Source organism: Mytilus galloprovincialis, chromosome 3 (genome assembly GCF_965363235.1).
Source record: "Mytilus galloprovincialis chromosome 3, xbMytGall1.hap1.1, whole genome shotgun sequence".
In the NCBI taxonomy this organism is placed as follows: domain Eukaryota; kingdom Metazoa; phylum Mollusca; class Bivalvia; order Mytilida; family Mytilidae; genus Mytilus; species Mytilus galloprovincialis.
Genome location: NC_134840.1, coordinates 43,216,476 through 43,236,302, shown reverse-complemented (window position 1 = coordinate 43,236,302; position 19,827 = coordinate 43,216,476). Strand labels below are relative to the sequence as shown.

The 19,827-nt window shown below is 32.3% G+C and overlaps 1 protein-coding gene across 2 annotated transcripts in view; it reads left to right on the top strand.

Moving 5' to 3' along the window:
- LOC143066431 (uncharacterized) overlaps positions 1-15,418 on the top strand; it is a 28,595-nt gene extending 13,177 nt beyond the window's left edge. For both annotated transcript variants that reach the window (XM_076239361.1, XM_076239360.1), the window contains exons 4-6: positions 8,369-8,409; positions 10,049-10,195; positions 14,444-15,418. In XM_076239361.1, the coding sequence (XP_076095476.1) occupies positions 8,369-8,409; positions 10,049-10,195; positions 14,444-14,500 (245 nt within the window). In that variant the 3' untranslated portion in view covers positions 14,501-15,418. The remainder of the gene's footprint in view (positions 1-8,368; positions 8,410-10,048; positions 10,196-14,443) is intronic.
- The last annotated feature ends 4,409 nt before the right edge of the window (positions 15,419-19,827 follow it).

The following is a 19,827-nucleotide window of genomic DNA, read 5'->3' as shown; positions in this document are numbered from 1 at the left end:
TTGAGAATGCAATGTTAATTTTTCTCTGTTGCCATACAGTACATAAAATAAGGTTCTTGTCTGAATAACTTTTGATCACAAGTATTTCCGGCATTGTCCTGGCAAAATATTTATTTTTCTGCTGTCTTGAGCAAAGTTATTTCTTTCCATTTATTACCTTATTACCAGGCCAGAATATTAATTTCCGAATTCTGCACTTGCCCATGATATTAAATCGTGCATTCCGCTAACTTTATCGTTCGGACTTTACAGATTATCCGTTATTTGTCTATGATAAAGAGTCAGTTAGAAATTATTTTACCTAAAAGTTTACTCTGACGTCAAAAATTGAATTCTTAATGTTTCTATTTATCAAAGAAAGTGTTCACAATATTATTGGTTTATTGGGACATTTTATTAGAATGTTCATTTATGTATGAAACCGGTACGGTAATTCTGTAATCTCATCATTAAAGAAGGATTTTTTTTTAAATAATCCAATTAGAGTTCATTTGACATGAAAAACAATAACATGCACTGTACAATGTAGAAGTCTTATTAATTTTATAATGCATGTGATTCTTTTATTGAACAAACTTGGATATTGCTTGTTGAAAAGATTTTTTTTAACACAGCGAAACAATGAATGGTGATCAGAGATACCAGAAGTTTATCATATGACAAATGCGCTGTTCTTTCTACATGAGAATAGTTATAATAGTTACCTTATCAGGACATTAGCAATTATGAAGTCAAAGAGAATTGCAAATAAAATTCTAGCCTCGAAAATGATATTTGAACGTAGCTGATGATGATTTGTTGTTTAACTTTCAGTGGCAAATCAAATGCATATTTGGGACGAAAACATGATAATTTGACTATTACAGCTCTTCATCTTTTATATAAGCTTTGGATTTCAAATATTTTGGCCACGAGCATCACTGAAGAGACATGTATTGTCGAAATCCGCATCTGGTGCAAGAAAATTGGTACCGTTAATTTTATTATTGACTATAAACCCTGTTTTGTACTATACTGACACGCTAAGCTGTATTTTGAGTGTACTAGATCACAGGAGAACATGTTACCCTGACCGGGCTTATAATTTTGACTCCGTACCGACCTGTTTTGCTCTTACTACTAAATGCCGGAAGCTTTTTTTGATTTTAAAGATTTAAACGTTTTATGATTATTGTTATTTTAAAAAACTAACACACAACTTGATTTGAATGTATTCACAAAGAGTGTTGGCTACTGGAATAGTGATTCCCTCAAGGAAGAAACAGTGATTTTGATCCAAAGACAGTTAAAATATTCTTAAAATACCAAAGTAATACATTTTTGTGTTCGAATAAAAAAAAAGTTTTGACGAATGTTTGCTTAATCCGTTTATGTCCGTTGTGGAAACGCATTCGTGTTTCGTGTGATTATAGTAAGGAAACCTACATCTCAAGATCTATAACTGTTGCATGTGTTAATGACTGTAAATAACCAAGAATACTTTAACTAGATATGAAATAAGACGATAGTAGTTTACTGATGTTTAGATATAAGAAACAAACAAACATGAGGGTTTTCTCCAAGGATCGTAAACAGGTACGTGGATTTGCAAATTCACATGTTGTTAAAATGTTACAACCGGGTATAAGACATAATCGATTAAATTACAGGTCATGCTATGATACTACATGAAAACTTCTATTACTCTATATAATCTATATTTTGGTTTTGTTAAGAACGTCGAAGGTTTGGTGAGGAAATATTTATGCCCCCTTTGACATAATTTGGAAAATAAAATATCCCATCTAATTTATTAATGTATGAATTTGAAATTTTGTGACCAGCAGCACTAGAATGTTAACTATTGTTGGCTGATAATAACCCGAGACTAGATTTTGTTTTCTACGTCCAATGGTAGTGACGTTCTTATATTCGTAACTTTTTAACAAGCAAAAATTAAAAATTAAAAGATTTGGTTGATGAATAAAGGCAACTATAATACACCGCTGTTCAAAAGGCCATCAATCGATTAAGACTAAACAAATCCGGGTTACAATCTCAAACAAAGGGAAACACATCAAAGGAATGAGTAAAACAACGAAACAAAAGAAACACTAAAGTTCAACTACAACGAACGCCAACATTCATAGAAACGAACAACAACTGTCTGATGTCTTTGTTTAAATTGTTTCACATTTTGTCCTGTCAGGCCCGTTAAGCTGACTTAACGATATGAATTTTACTCATTGTTGAAGGCAGTACGATGAGGGTCATAGGTTAATATATAATTGCTTAAATATACGTTATCTAGACTGTTGGATGGTTTTCTCAGTGACAATCTTACCACATCTTTACCTTTACTTATAAGCATTGTTGCTTTTTTACGAAACTCACAGGTTATGATGTTTTTTTAATTGTCAGCTAGTGACTGGTCATTGATTAGTTTGTTACTTGATATAGAACAATCTAAAAAAGGGAAATAAAGGCCCAGTTTTTAGACCAGCACCTCCACATCATTTTTGTTATTCTATCTTTTCATTTCACGAGTTATGACTATCGCTAGTAATGCCAGACAAGGTAATTTAACGATTTATTTCTTATAATAAATCAGTTATTTTCATCTGTCTACAGGATATTCATTTTGCGTGTCTACACAATATTATCAAAGATAATATGATATCCAATGCATATTAAATGGTCAGAACTTCCTTTATGTCAGTTGATTTATCTGTGGCAAAATCTATTAAGGCAACACTCGATTCATTGCTAGTCTTTTTATATTAAGACAACTCGTGTCATATTGTATCTTTTGTAATGGAACAACAAGACATAAATCGCTGTTTGGTACTGACAAATAAGTACAATAAAGAATCGAAATCTTTCTAGTCAAATTAAAAAGACCTATCTATAGGGAATTGTACAATGGTTAACGTAATTGCATTTGTTTATTCCTTTCTATCTGAGTTGAAGGATATGCCAAACAGTCCGTTTTCACTTTTGATCTTGTTTACCAATAAATATCGGTTATACCTACTTCCTAGTTATCCCAGATTGACATATAGCTTATTTGAAAATTGGTATTTGTCTGAAAACTACCACGCAACATCTACTATTCTAATTCCGGTAATCTCCATATTTTGTTTAGCTACTCTAACCTGATTGTAATAGCTTTGAATATGTATTCAGTATGGCAATGCCGAGATTACTATAACTACTTTGTGATTATGTTAAAAGGAGGTCAAGCTTTCCTTTTTGTGTGTAAATTAGAACAAATGTTAATAGGTAAAGTTTGAAGAAAAGTGCGTCTTAATATTAAATTCATATTTTTTACCAAAAATTCTATATGTATTCATAAAATTCAAGCGTTATTTAGCCTGATACAATGCAGTTTAATACAATTATGATAAAAAAAAAATTGAAGTTCTACATCATTTTGGAAACCTTTGCTTTCCGCCTAAAATGAATTGAATTTAATGGCAAAACTTTAGTTATTGTAAGGAATGTACTACCTTAAATTATTAAGGAGATATGAAATGATTGCTAATAAGTAAGTATCCACCAGAGTTCAAAAAATGTAAATGTAAGCAATTATAGACAACCGTCAGGCCTTTAACATTGAGGGAAAAATACATAACGTAAAGTCGTCTGTAAAATGTAAAACAATTAAATTAAAACGACAAAAACTAACGGCCGTATCAGTTATAACAAAAAAATAAATACGTAAATATCATACGACAGACATGAGCCAACGACAACCACTGCATTACATGCTCATTACTTGGGACAGTCTCATACAAAATGTCGCTTGGTTAAACATGTATGTGTTCAACCCTATACTAACATGGAGAGCACACCACAACTTGAGAACAAGGTGAAAAAATAATTAAAAAATCGTTACGTGAGAAAAAAGTTAAACAAAAATTCCTAACTGTAAGGTAAATTGAAAAAGGGGGAAGTCCATAAAAGCTGACATGTTTGCGTTATAACACACACACATTTGCGTTAAAGGGTATACGGTACAGTTTCGATCCCATGATGATTTGTTTTACAAACATCTCAGAATATGATAAATATTCTTTGATAAAAAGTGATGAATATTAATTTCAATCTAGTGAGTTAGCTTTTTAAGATACCTGGATAGCAATTTGAATGTAGAGAACATAATTATGATAATAAAACATCTTCATCTTATACATTTATTGCAAAAGGGTACCTTGTTTGAATCAAGCTAATCTTGTCATTGACATCTAAATACTAGTATTTTGTCATCGATTTTTAAAGAAAGTTTATGCTTTTTTTTTTAGATAAGTTTGTGATTTAGAATTATGAAATCAAGTTTTCATTCAATTCAAACAATCGTATGTGAAATAGCAGTCATACAACCATGACAGAACTTCATATGAGTAATTCTCATTTTGATTAAAATGCCAGTCTCTAAAGAAAACAATCATGTTATTAATCTTAGCTTCAACATGGTCCTTTGAACTCGTTGATTGAATTCGTGACTACTTTTTTTTTTTTAAAAAGATGATATTGAAAAGACAAAATGTCGTTATCAAAACCTTTACAGTACACAGTAACTGTTTGGTGTAAAACTGTGTACCTAAAAAAGAAAGTATATTTACCTTTCAGAATTCTTATTTTATATTTTGTAAATTTAATTAAAAGTAAACTTGTCTCCGATTTACCGAATCTTTGACAAAATTCATTTTCATTTTAAAGAAAATGTATTCCAAGTTGTAATTGTTTTCTGTCATTAAGTATGTGGTGGAGACATTAAGCTGTAGTCTTTCGGAAGTATCCTCAACATCGAGTTCACTGTGGTTTATGCCATGTAGGTAGTAATTGAAATTGTTTTTGTAGCGACAGGACATCAATGATTTAAAAGTCAAATTAAATAACTTTGCAATGCGTTTACTTTTTTTCTTTGGGAAGGTTCTTTGTGAATTCTGCTTATTACAGGAATGAGTACAAAAACAAATCGGACAGTAGTAATGCATAATAAGTACCATCAAAAGTCTCTGAAATATCCATCAGCAAATGTGTTGTCCATTAAAACTTCCAGCACTTAAATGATACCTTTGGTTTATTTGTTGTGGTATTCAGTGTGCTTTTTCACAAGGAAATTTTGATTATCGTGACCAATAATAAGGAATTTGTGTCGGCATTCCCAATTGATTTGTAGTAAAAGTTCTGATTAGTGAGACAGAGTAGTCGATATTCCATATGAGCATGGGAAAAAGTAGTATTAAGCTTCTGATATAACTGCAAATTGTAAATTTTTGTGATTGAAGATTGCGGAGTAGATCTTTAAAATTTATACGAATAGTCATTTGATCAACTTCGCCTGTTGAATATACCGTATCATTATCAACAGGATAGTTATCTTCATATTTATTAATAGATTTATGATCCATGGACGTTGGTCCATTAAAACATTATTTGATGAGTTGAGTCAATTCAAACTAAATTTTACATATTTTATTATACTATACTGTGACATTATTGTCCACGGTTAGGAGGGCACTAAGGCCTCACAAACATGTTTCTGCTCGCTACAATCGTTTTGTGTTCCTGTCTAGAAAGGCTGGAATATATAGCTCAGAGGTTGCCGTTTGTTACACTATTCGTTTTCGTTTTATGCGATTTGCATCAATCAGGCCGTTAGTTATTTTTATTTGATTGTTTCCCATTAAGTGATTCGGGCCTTTTAAATCATACTATAGGCAACATTGGGTTTGCCTATAGTTGACGGTTGTACGTTTAACTGTAGTTATCCACATCCTAGTTTGTTGGTCTTTTTCTAGATACCTGGCTCGTGACACCCGCTTCGTATCTTTTTGTTTTTATATGAAGCACTAGTTATCTCATTTTATACTTTGTGCATGGCAAAGCTCGTTAATCCCAAAACTGTCCATCTAATTATTGTAAAAAATCTACCCATGAATATAGTCGCCGATTTGGAGTGTAGGTCAGAGTGATTTGACAATCGACAGGCTATGCATTGTACTGTAGTCGTCCTGTCATTAACTTTCAGCAATCTTAAATGCAGAATAATTTATTATTATTTTCCATGTACCTGTGCTTATTTTGTCTTGTATAAAGATATCACAGGAACTGAATGTTCTCTGTACTTTATTTGTTTTTTTTTTATCCTTTTATATTAAGATTTTATTGAACTCATTTTTGTGTTACTGCTTTTAATGCATTAACGCGATTAAGCGAATTGAGTGCTTAAACCGATTTTAAACGATTTTAACTCTGCAACAGGTTCTTGTGTCTTGTAAGCAGTTGTCTTTTGTAATTTATTTTAATGTTATAGTACCGTTAATGATTTTGGTGTCGATGTCTGATCTTTCAAAGTCTCTATCAAAATGGCGTTATACATTTAATAAGTGTATTTAAACAAATATGTTCTAAAAACTATTTATCTATTAACAACTTTTATGAAAATTTGAAAAAAATGTGTTTGTACAGTCATCATAAAACAACGTAACAAGAACATCCATGTTTTAATAGAATTCTTTATTTGAGCGGTTAATGTGAACACTTATGTCCACCTTATATTTGTGTCGGCATAGTTTAAGCGAAGTACAGCAAGGTTTACAATGAAAAAGTAGTTTACTCTTCGGTTGATGGCATTCTGGGTTTTACAATCCTCAGGGTATCGTAGTCAGCCAAGATAGAACATGTGAGTGTTATTGCATATCAAGACAATCCACTGGAGAAACCATATGACATTAATTCTTCTTATCATTAAGCCAAATGATTATAATTGAGGATTGTACTTTTGTAGTTGTGTTGTGCAGATTAGACCTTTGTTATCGTATTCAGCATGTATTTCATCATCTTAGCATCACAATAATTAGTTTTAGAGATTTTAAAACAAACCTCTCTTCAACTGATAACTTTTACATCAAATGAAAATTACACCTTCTGGTTTTGAAAGATAACTTGTAAGTCGGAAATTGATTTGTTTGCTTCATTTCACTGACAGTGTAATTCCATCACGACTCTAAGTAATTTGTTCTCAGCACGGCGGAAATTGATATAAAGACAATGATACAATCCATAGAAAAAACATTTTGTTATCAGTTTTTAATTCAATTTGATAAATTGTAACGTACTATCTTTTGTACGAGTGATACTAATGGACAAAGGGAATATAAGTCATTTTATGGTGACTTTAAAACATTCATCACAGCTTGAATTCATATTTCGTTTCTTTGAGTAATTTTTTTCCTTATAATTTTTAAAAGTGATCTTGGTTTTCCCTTAATTGATTTTGAAAGATGAACCATTATGTCATAAATTACATGGTTAGCATGTCTCTGGCTGATGTTTCCGTGTGTTGTTTCTAATGAGATCACATACTATGCTGGAGTTGCTGATTAAATGTCACTTTTATACAGAACTTTTCGTTATGCTTTTCCATATTATATAAGATGCTTTGAAGGTAAAAAGAAGTAATTTTGCAGACAATAGCATTTTCATATTTTAAAAAAAAGACGGAAAGACAAACAACAATGCACATATGTATGAGCAAAAGCGCCTTTCAATTGCTTTGTATAATTTGTTCTTATGTTGTTCTGCTATACTAGTGTTCCAGATTAGGGAATGTGATTAACACCGCCACATTCTGTGTATGCGTGTCTCTATTCAGGAGCTTTCATGTCATGTGTGTTTGTGTAATTTATCAAATCTTTTTTAAATTTGTTTTATCGCAACAAATTAAGCCGAAACGTTCTACATGAGTCATTTATGAGTATTTTATAGTCTTTGTGCGGTATGGGTTATGCCCATTGTTGAAGCCGTATATTGACATATATGTGTTCCTTCTACCTCATTCGCTTTCATATAGTGGGGAGTTGTCTCACTGGCAAGTATACTACTTCTTCTTATTATAGACTGACGAGGGAAGGTAACATACGGCCACCGAAAGCTTTATTTTTGAAGCCCAGGTGGTCGTGTGGTCTAGAGGGACGGCTACAGTGGTGCAGGCAATTTGGTGCCACGATATCTCAGTAGCATGGGTTCGAATCCCTGCGAGGGAAGAACAAACAAATTGCGAAAGCAAATTTACAGATCTAACACTGTTTGGTTGATGTTTAGACGAGTTGTTTAGGCGAGTTGTATATATATATATATATATATATATATATATATATATATATATATATATATATATATATAATACATCGCAGTCATAGACCAAAAGAAATAGTTTTATAGTGGCATAAGATCAACTGATTAAAATGTTGTATGTGAAATATTTGTATAGCACCAATTAGTTAAAGCTGCAACCTTTTTCGTGAAATTCATGTTTCTACTGAAACGAACAATTAGTTCCATTTATTTAATCAAGTTCTTATGTTTATATGTTTTTTAGTACCTATAGAGGATGGACCCTTTGGAAGTCTGATATGGAAGGTGAGTGTATGTATGACAATCAAAGGCTGAATCTATTTCAAATAAGGTAGTTATCATTTAAAACGCCAGACGCGCGGTCGTCTACGTCGTCATCAGAGACGCTCAGATAAAAAAAAAATAGAAAGCCAAACAAGTTCAAAATTAGAGAGGAATGTTGACTTAGAATTCAAAAAAGTTGTGCCAATACAGGTAAGGTTATCTATGCCTGGGTTAGAAAATTCTTAAATAATTCATATTTTTGCAAACAGTAGATTTATGAAAATTATATATCATTGATATTCATGCCAACACCGAAGTACTCACTATTGGGCTGGTGATACCCTCGGGGACGAAACATCCACTAGCAGTGACATCGACCTAGTGGTGTAAAAAGTTATTAAAGGTACCAGGCTTATAATTTAATACGCCAGACAAGTAAATATTGTAAATCCAAATTGATCACAATTTCACAGTTTGGCATTCTGTCTTAGATTATTTTGCAATTTATGATATAAACTCATGAGATAACAATACCTGGAGACAAAGGATTTCTAGTGCAAATACATAAGAAACCCGAAGTATTGAAACTAAAAGGTGTCTATACCGATAAACAAAAATAATCTATAAACTGAAATTAATAAATATAATCGTATCATTTGTGTCATGACAGTATTCAAGCACGATGAGCGGATATTTGATAAGGGACTGGCCCCCTAACGTCATCGGCACATACCAGTGGTATAGTTGCTGTTCATATATCATGCAGAATTTTATGAATACCAGATTTGTTGATAAAATAACCTGCTAAAGATATTATTATCTTCAAAATTAGAGATTAAGAAGTCAGATACATATGATATAAGAATCAAGAAAATGTAAAAAGAATCACTTAAACGAAAATTATCAATCTAAAAAATTAAGCAAACGGGATGAACTTAGATGCTCGGAAAATGGTTTGAAATATTTTATATCTGGGATACTAGTGTATATCCTTTGGATAGCAACCCAACGGCACAAAAACACCAACAAATTGAACAGGGCAAGCAACAGTCGTCATCAAAATCGTTCCCAAAGCTACCAGGATTATAATTTAATACGCCAGACTCATCAGTGACGCTCAGATCAAAATAGTTATAAAACCAAACAAGTACAAAGTTGAAGAGCTCTGAGGACCCAAAAACCAGATGTTAAGTCTTTTATCGTCCAGTGTACAAAAGTCTCAAATATTTTAAACAAAAGCAATGAAAGATCTGCCATTGTCACTATCTTCTCCAAATACTGCATAATTTGTTCTAAGACAACCACAAATGATGTTCTTTACTTTGTACAGTCAATTTTTATACACGTATGTAATTTCAAATCTTGTGCACATACAAATAAGATCTTACTTTCGATCTAATTGATTAAGGATAAAAGGGACTGCGACGTTTGCTGCACTTAATATAATATGTAAAGACATTAACATGTTTTATTATTTCATCATATGTACACCTTAGTTATTTCAAAAAATATATATTCACAACAGACTCATACCTTGGAGTTCGTCATATAAAGCTTTGAATTGAGTTATTGACATGTATTGTTGTTTATGAGATATTGTAACTTTTTTTTTGCCTTTTTAAATTTTATATACATTTAAACATGATATTGTTGTTTACAGGATAAAAAGTATCTTATTAGTGTTCTGATACCGATAGTGATAGGAATAGTAGGAGCTGCTTGTATCATCGGAATGACCTATACTGCCAGATATTGTCAGAAATATGAAGCTAAAATAAGAGATATACGATCGACTATGATCGAACAGGTATATGTTAAGATTATAATGATTTTTTTATTTCATTATTTTTGGTTATGGATAAAATTTTAATCTTAAATGTAAATAACTCATCATAGATACCAGTATTAAAATTTTATATTTGCACCTGACGCGCGTTCCGTCTAAAAAAAGACCCATCAGTGACGCCCGAATCCAAAAATGTCAAAAAGGCTAACTACAGTACCAAAATGTATAGCGTTGAGTACAAAAATTCCGAAAAGTTTTGCTAAATACAGGTAAAGTAATCTATACCGGAGGTAGAAAAACCATAGTAATTCAAAAAATCTAAGTTTTGTTAACAGTCAATTTATAATTATGACCATATCAATGACAATTCATGTGATACCATCGGGGAATAAAAACTACACCATCAGTGGAATCGACCCAGTAGTTGTAATTATCACTGGTCCATTCACAATGATTAATTATTTCTTCTCATTTCTATAGTTCATACATTGACTAACCGTTACTTGGAAAATGCCGTGGTGTATTAAATCATAAGCCTGATGTCTTTGATAACTACTTCACCTGATTTTTAATAGCTCTTTTTTATGTTAAGGGGGCAGTATTAAATTTTGAAACACGGCAATGCTAGTGAATAGAAACAAGGAATGTCTTGTCACGAACTTAATGTATTGAGTTCATTATTCTGTACCCTAACACATTAATGCAGATAGTGACTTCCATTAAAAGTAATAATCATTATTTTATAGAAACTTGGTTTTAAAACACTTCAAAATGTAGCAGATAATTTTGTTTGTGAACTGAAAATCCATTTGAATAGTGCTTTATTTAATTAAAAAAGCTTTCCACGTCACTTGTCTGTAAATTCCAAGTTTACTTTCGGAAATAATAATAATGAATTATCTTTAAAACTAGAAAGCCGTACCTAAACAAATACTTTATCGTATTAAATGTGTATCTAATAAAACAAATATGTCTAGAAACAAATATGGAAAAATAATGTTATATGAAGAATTGAAGCAGGTCTAAAATATGAATAATTGTATTGATGGAAACATAGATGGGTTCTGTAGTTATGCCATTTATATTTACTCACTCGTTATCGATTGATTTTCTTACAGTATTGTATTCGATTTCACGTTTTATTGATGTACAGACACCTGCATATATATTAGTTTAAAGTCATATGAAACGTGTTTCTGGTATTTATGATGATAAGGAAAGTATCAAATATTTATAAAATATCAATTGAAATGGTTTAACTCAATCAAAAGACATATTACCACAAAAAAGTGAACATACACTGAACGAATAAATTTGATCGATGACACAATGTAAGCACAAAATCAATAAGATAAGGAGTGAGATGTTAAAAAATTTCAAATTACAATTGTGACTGTGTCGTTATAGATTTGCTGTATCAACGCAAAATCGTAACAATGTTCTATTTTTTTGGACGGTGTCCTGTGGAACGGGCATGTTCTGGTGAAATTTTTCAGTTCTGTTATTTTGGCGATTGAGTTCAGATTGCACCAAGATCCTACCAAATCCTTTGTTCCGGTGTAATTCAGAACCAATAAAACCTATAATATTCGTACGGTGTAAGAAAAACACTAAAATAATAATTTGCTTGCATGTCGAGCTTTAGAAACGGAGAAAACCCTGGCTTGCCGAGCTTTTTTATCAATAGATTTCATGTTTTTCTACACTGTACGAATATTGTTTTATCATACAATTGAACATTGAGCTAAACATTCATCCCGCCCCTCACAATCGTTGAATATGATTCTAAATGAAATTGACATGACTTAATCGATGAGGACCTAAAATGGAATTATGATACAAACATTCATTTAAATACAACCGTTCGCTCGCAACAAAAACTGGATACTATAAGAAAATAAACGTCAAAATACGTGTGTCTCTCCTTGTTATTTGTACACCTTAATTTGTGTGATAGGAAGATCAACTAAAGTATTATCGTATATAATAATATATTCTTTTAGGTGTAAAACAGTCATTTTTGTTTATTTTTGTTTATTTTAAAATTTGCAAAAACATGTGTAGCATTTATCTTTGTTTGGAATAAAACAAAATTTGTATGAATAAAGTTTAAAAATAAACAATAGTAAAATAGGTGAAAACCCACACTTTTTAAAGTTTTTGATTGGAAATATTTGAAATGTAATTTAGAAAATTAGGTTAAAAAATGTTTCAAAATATCTTTTTGAATTTCATCTAAATTTTCCAAGTTGAATTTTATTTTTCGCCATTTTGTTATGCTTTTCTTCACAAATATTATGAATTGTGATAAATATTACGGTTTGGTTTGAATTTAGTACACTTGGTATGTCAATAGACGAATTTTTTTCACGTTTAGAATAAAAAAAAAATCTTTAGAGCTGTTAGACTTATTATTCAGCATTGCATGTTTGTCAGGAAAAGAGGAACCATTATTTGTTGGATAAAATGTTATCTTAGAGTGATATTTTCCCAAAAGTTTAATGGTTTAATGACGTTCTTATACACATATTATTAAGTTAAATAACAAAAATACCGAACTCCATGAAAAATTAAAACAAGATCCCTTATGGCAACATCAAAAGCTCAAAATTATCAAACAAATGGAAAACAACTGTCATATTCCTGACTTGGTACAGCCATTTTTCATTGTAGAAAAATTATTTCCATCATGATTTATATTTTTTTTTTCGTTAAAGTAGAGTTATCTCTCTTACGATTCTATATAAACAAAAGAAAAGAAAAAAAAACCAAAATACACATAACTTTAAAATTCCATAAAACATAATGTATTAGTAAAAATTAACAAAATATGCAAAATATGCAAAACATTAAACTCAAAATTACAGATTGAGTAACATGAAATCCCCTAAAGCTGGGGTCACATTCACGATTTTTACTGCCGTCCTTAACAGGACCATTCCCGATTGAAATTTGTCAAAAGTCTTCATTCCCGATTGAAATTTGTCAAAAGTCTGATCAAGATCCTGTGAATCGTGGATGGAAATTCAAACTTTAAATAAAATTTGTAAAACAAATAATTTTATCACGACAACAATCAGATATTGTTCAGGAAGCGTCGATATTCAACCGTTTCCAAGCGAATTTATCCCGATAATCCCGTTCTCAATCCGCTTCTTATCCAATTTGTATCTTTCGCCAGGTAAATTTCGACCGAGTGTGTTACGACTGCGTCCCGATTCTACCGAATGTAATCCGACAGAGATCAGACACTGACCAGACAGTGAACCGACGTTGACGGAAGTTTTCCGTTCGAAATCTGTCGGCATAATCGGGATCAGCAGGTACTGTCAGAACGTAATCCTATCACGGTCCGCTCTATCGCATTGCAAACGGCTTTGTCTGGTCTCAGTTGTATTGTATTCTGTAATTGTTGGGACTCTGAAGTGGGTATTATTGACGAATTTCGTATTAATAACGGGACTGTTCCGGAACAGTTTCCTGCAAAAACGGTTCGCAATCGACAAGATTTGGATGCAATCTGGACTCAAACGGCAGAAAAACAGCAATGAAAATTTTTCCAGATCATTCCCGTTCCACAGGACATACCCTAGAATACACAGAACATTGTTGGGATTGTGATCCAATACTTCAGAATCTGTCACGACATAGGCACGATTGTAATCCGACTATACTAAATCGGCTGAGTTCCCCCGAATGTTACGGGACGCACCTAACTGTCGGGGTGCTTCGCCGAACTATTCGGACTCTTCCCGACCCGTAGGAATCTGTTACGAACTTAAACGACTGCGATCAGACAATGGTAGGACATTCCAGATAATTGAGGATAGTTATCCGACTTTTTCACTTTTCGTTTCGTATCGCTGTCTGATCTCAAACGGGAACAATAATCGGCAATGTGTGAACCCCGCATTAAAGAACGTTAATAACTCGGAAGGGTTGGCTGTTTCTGTTTTTTAAGTGACGCATGTAGTGTTATTTGTTTAAAGGTTCGTTTATCGAAACCAAGATAATCGTTGTAACAATGAATTATTTTTAAAGGTTACTGATAAATGCAGTTTATATTTCTTCTTGTCTTTTTAAATATGTTAAATTGCAAAAATAACCAAAACAGAGAACCGGCACATATTACACCATTGAATTATTTCTCGTGGGTAAATTTTTCTTACATATTTTCAGAAACACTACAGAACAACAATAAGGGATAGTTCTATAACAATGACTTCATCATCTGTACTGAGTTGAAGTTTTTTTTTTTTTCATTTTCAGACTTCAACAAACAACGATCAGATCGTTTTGCTGACAGATTCTTCGGACGAATTATGACAATGGAAGATCCTCAAAGTTTCTCTTACCAATAAATATCACAAATATTGTATCTGTAAATATTTATCAACTTATACTATCTGCAAATAATATTCGAGTTTCAAGATTAAAAGGAAGGATAGAGTAGTGTTCACATATGTACACATTGATGTTTCTAACGAAAAACAATCATAACATTGAATGATATGATATTTATAAATATGTTTTATACATCGTTTCTGAAATGTGTTGGAAGCTTCTGGTGTTCAATATGTCAAAAAAATATTGATTAACAAAAAAGTTCTTGAGTAACTAATTTCAGTTGGATAAGATTATGTCATAAGAAGTAAAAAAATCAAGCCAAGGAGAAGCGAAAGACCACAAAGTGATATTTAAGTGTACCAGTTTAAATCTTTAAAAAATGTACAAGTACAGAAGCACTAGGAAATTTGGTATTAAGTCGTTCATAATTATTTTTAAAATAGAATAATGGGATAACGTTGAAGTTAGGAAGAGATCAAATTTTCTATGCATGTCTTATTAATGTGTTAGTTGTTTTAAAGTTCTATTGGGGAAATAACAATTTTAACGACTATGACATCCAGTTTTATTGAAAGATCATTTATTCAATTTAATCTGAAATTTTCCTTTTTTTCTTAAATAAATCCACGCTGTTTAATTAGATTGTGTGGTAGTGTATTGGTTATACAATCTGATTAAAATACAGAGGATTCTGCTATCATTGTGAGCGAAACCTGGACTCAATGGTTATACAATCTGGTTAAAATACAGAGTATTCTGCTATCATTGTGAGCGAAACCTGGACTCAATGGTTATACAATCTGGTTAAAATACAGAGTATTCTGCTATCATTGTGAGCGAAACCTGGACTCAATGGTTATACAATCTGGTTAAAATACAGAGTATTCTGCTATCATTGTGAGGGAAACCTGGACTCAATGGTTATACAATCTGGTTAAAATACAGAGTATTCTGCTATCATTGTGAGCGAAACCTGGACTCAATGGTTATACAATCTGGTTAAAATACAGAGGATTCTGCTATCATTGTGAGGGAAACCTGGACTCAATGGTTATACAATCTGGTTAAAATACAGAGTATTCTGCTATCATTGTGAGCGAAACCTGGACTCAATGGTTATACAATCTGGGTAAAATACAGAGTATTCTGCTATCATTGTGAGGGAAACCTGGACTCAATGGTTATACAATCTGGTTAAAATACAGAGTATTCTGCTATCATTGTGAGCGAAACCTGGACTCAATGGTTATACAATCTGGTTAAAATACAGAGGATTCTGCTATCATTGTGAGGGAAACCTGGACTCAATGGTTATACAATCTGGTTAAAATACAGAGTATTCTGCTATCATTGTGAGCGAAACCTGGACTCAATGGTTATACAATCTGGTTAAAATACAGAGTATTCTGCTATCATTGTGAACGAAACCTGGACTCAATGGTTATACAATCTGGTTAAAATACAGAGGATTCTGCTATCATTGTGAGCGAAACCTGGACTCAATGGTTATACAATCTGGTTAAAATACAGAGTATTCTGCTATCATTGTGAGCGAAACCTGGACTCAATGGTTATACAATCTGGTTAAAATACAGAGGATTCTGCTATCATTGTGAGCGAAACCTGGACTCAATGGTTATACAATCTGGTTAAAATACAGAGGATTCTGCTTCATTGTGAGGGAAACCTGGACTCAATGGTTATACAATCTGGTTAAAATACAGAGTATTCTGCTATCATTGTGAGCGAAACCTGGACTCAATGGTTATACAATCTGGTTAAAATACAGAGTATTCTGCTATCATTGTGAGCGAAACCTGGACTCAATGGTTATACAATCTGGTTAAAATACAGAGTATTCTGCTATCATTGTGAGGGAAACCTGGACTCAATGGTTATACAATCTGGTTAAAATACAGAGTATTCTGCTATCATTGTGAGCAAAACCTGGACTCAATGGTTATACAATCTGGTTAAAATACAGAGTATTCTGCTATCATTGTGAGGGAAACCTGGACTCAATGGTTATACAATCTGGTTAAAATACAGAGTATTCTGCTATCATTGTGAGCGAAACCTGGACTCAATGGTTATACAATCTGGTTAAAATACAAAGTATTCTGCTATCATTGTGAGGGAAACCTGGACTCAATGGTTATACAATCTAATTAAAATACAGAGTATTCTGCTATCATTGTGAGGGAAACCTGGACTCAATGGTTATACAATCTGGTTAAAATACAAAGGATTCTGCTATTTTTGTGAGCGAAACCTGGACTCAATGGTTATACAATCTGGTTAAAATACAGAGTATTCTGCTATCATTGTGAACGAAACCTGGACTTAATGGTTATACAATCTGGTTAAAATACAGAGGATTCTGCTATCATTGTGAGCGAAACCTGGACTCAATGGTTATACAATCTGGTTAAAATACAGAGTATTCTGCTATCATTGTGAGCGAAACCTGGACTCAATGGTTATACAATCTGGTTAAAATACAGAGGATTCTGCTATCATTGTGAGCGAAACCTGGACTCAATGGTTATACAATCTGGTTAAAATACAGAGGATTCTGCTTCATTGTGAGGGAAACCTGGACTCAATGGTTATACAATCTGGTTAAAATACAGAGTATTCTGCTATCATTGTGAGCGAAACCTGGACTCAATGGTTATACAATCTGGTTAAAATACAGAGTATTCTGCTATCATTGTGAGCGAAACCTGGACTCAATGGTTATACAATCTGGTTAAAATACAGAGTATTCTGCTATCATTGTGAGGGAAACCTGGACTCAATGGTTATACAATCTGGTTAAAATACAGAGTATTCTGCTATCATTGTGAGCAAAACCTGGACTCAATGGTTATACAATCTGGTTAAAATACAGAGTATTCTGCTATCATTGTGAGGGAAACCTGGACTCAATGGTTATACAATCTGGTTAAAATACAGAGTATTCTGCTATCATTGTGAGCGAAACCTGGACTCAATGGTTATACAATCTGGTTAAAATACAAAGTATTCTGCTATCATTGTGAGGGAAACCTGGACTCAATGGTTATACAATCTAATTAAAATACAGAGTATTCTGCTATCATTGTGAGGGAAACCTGGACTCAATGGTTATACAATCTAATTAAAATACAAAGGATTCTGCTATTATTGTGAGCAAAACCTGGACTCAAGATGATTTGTTTCAATCACATCATATATTATACAGAGTACATACATCATTAATGTCAGCAAATACAAGTTGACATCTGTGCTTTTTAACACTCATGAAGTAGTTAAAACCGCAAGACAACAAAAAATAAGGAGGTTTCTTTCAAGTGATGATAGGTTTAACTGGGTCTAAAGAAAACAGAAACGATACTTGCGTCTTAATTGACAAAGACTAATTTATTAAGACGAGTGTTTTTATTTAGATAAGTAGACGATATGAGACACCAATGAGACAACAACTATAGGTCACTTTAAAAAATTCACAAATCATTTTAAGTAAACTCTATTCCGTATACCGGGCAAAATGAAATTTCTAACAATTTGATGAGAAAAACAACGGTCTGATATATTTTTGAGCAATAAGTGGAAAACAAATATGGCAAAAAAACAAACAACGATAACCATTGAGTTACACGCTTCAGACTCGGGAAGATACATACAGAATACAGCGAGATTGAAAATGTTTGTATGCACTTAATCCTTTCTATATATCCCGAACATTGATGTAACAACACACTATAAAATAAACTGTAAATTTCAAATATGAAAGGGCATAACTGATAAGATCGACGAACAAAGCAACAAAAGCATATGAAAAAAGTAAAATCACAAAAAAACTGAACTTAGAGGAAAATCAATTCGGAAAGTCCATAATCACATGGCAAAATCATATAACAATACGCATCAAAAACGAATAGGCAAGAATTGTCATATTCCTGACTTAGAAAAGGCATTTTCAAATGTAGAAAATGGTGAATTAAACCTGGTTTTATAGCGCTAACCCTCTAACTTTGTTGACAGTCTCATCAAATTCCGTTATATTTACATTGATGCGTTAACTAAACAGACACAATAAATAAAATTGTCAAAATATGGGTACATCAGTCATCATCGTATAACAATTTTAAAAGGAACAATTTAACAGAACACAAAAACATCTTTCATTGATTTGTGTGTCTGACGTCAGAAAATTTTATACGTCACATAAATTTGTCGTTCAATGTGCATACAAACAATTTTAAAATGTACATAGGCAATGTAAACATACAGGGTTAAAAAATCAAAAGTATGTAAGAATAAATTTCAGAAATAGACCGAGATTTAAAATAGTCCAAAAGTTGTATATAGAATTCATAAGAATCCACAAATAGTTAATTTCACTACGCGATTGAATGATTTTGACGTTTGTGGATCAACGTTTTTTGTAACTCATAATAAAAATATATCATAATGACATAAAATAGAACAATATCATACTGACGGGATCTTTTAAAGTACAGAGTCACGTTATAAGAACCAAAGAAATACAAAAAATTGCACATACAAAACATACCACCAAAAAATGAAAGATAATACAAACACATTGAAGAGATGTATAAATACCGAGCCACGTCAAACGGATATCATATAAAACCATTCAACAGTAAAAGTAATATTAATAATAGGACAAAGACAAATGAAAGAACTATAAAACACGATATTAAGATGATAAACAACACCAGTACGCAGAATCTATACATCAAGACCATCGTGTATTATTTGTGAAGTTGATACGGAATATTTATCAACAAGGTATTGGTACCTTCCGATGAACTTTTTTAAGAAAAAGGACGAGACGTTCTTTGACATACCCCTGGTTCATCAACTTTCTACTCAGACACTGATGACGTTTTACACAGTTTGAGTAGGAGCTGCAAGCTCTTGAATATCGAATAAGTTGGGAAATATATATCCCATATGCAGGTGAAGTTGGTATATTGCTACTAAGGTGGGGGAAATTTATAATTTCAAAATTAAAATCGTCTTGTTTGTCATAGATTCTGGTACTGAGATGACTGTGAAAGTCAAATTCGAGATATAAGTCTAAAAATGAGGCGGAGGAAGCCGTGTCTGTTGTTTCTTTAATCTCTAGTTCTGGGGGATATATTAATGGAACCCAATCAGAAAAGTTCGGATTGTTTATGGAAAGAACATCATCAATATATTTGAAAGTGAAATTAAATAATCTGGCTTCTTTGATCCTCTTGTTTTTGACAAGTGTCTGGAGGAACTCCGATTCATATGAAAATAAGAAGAGG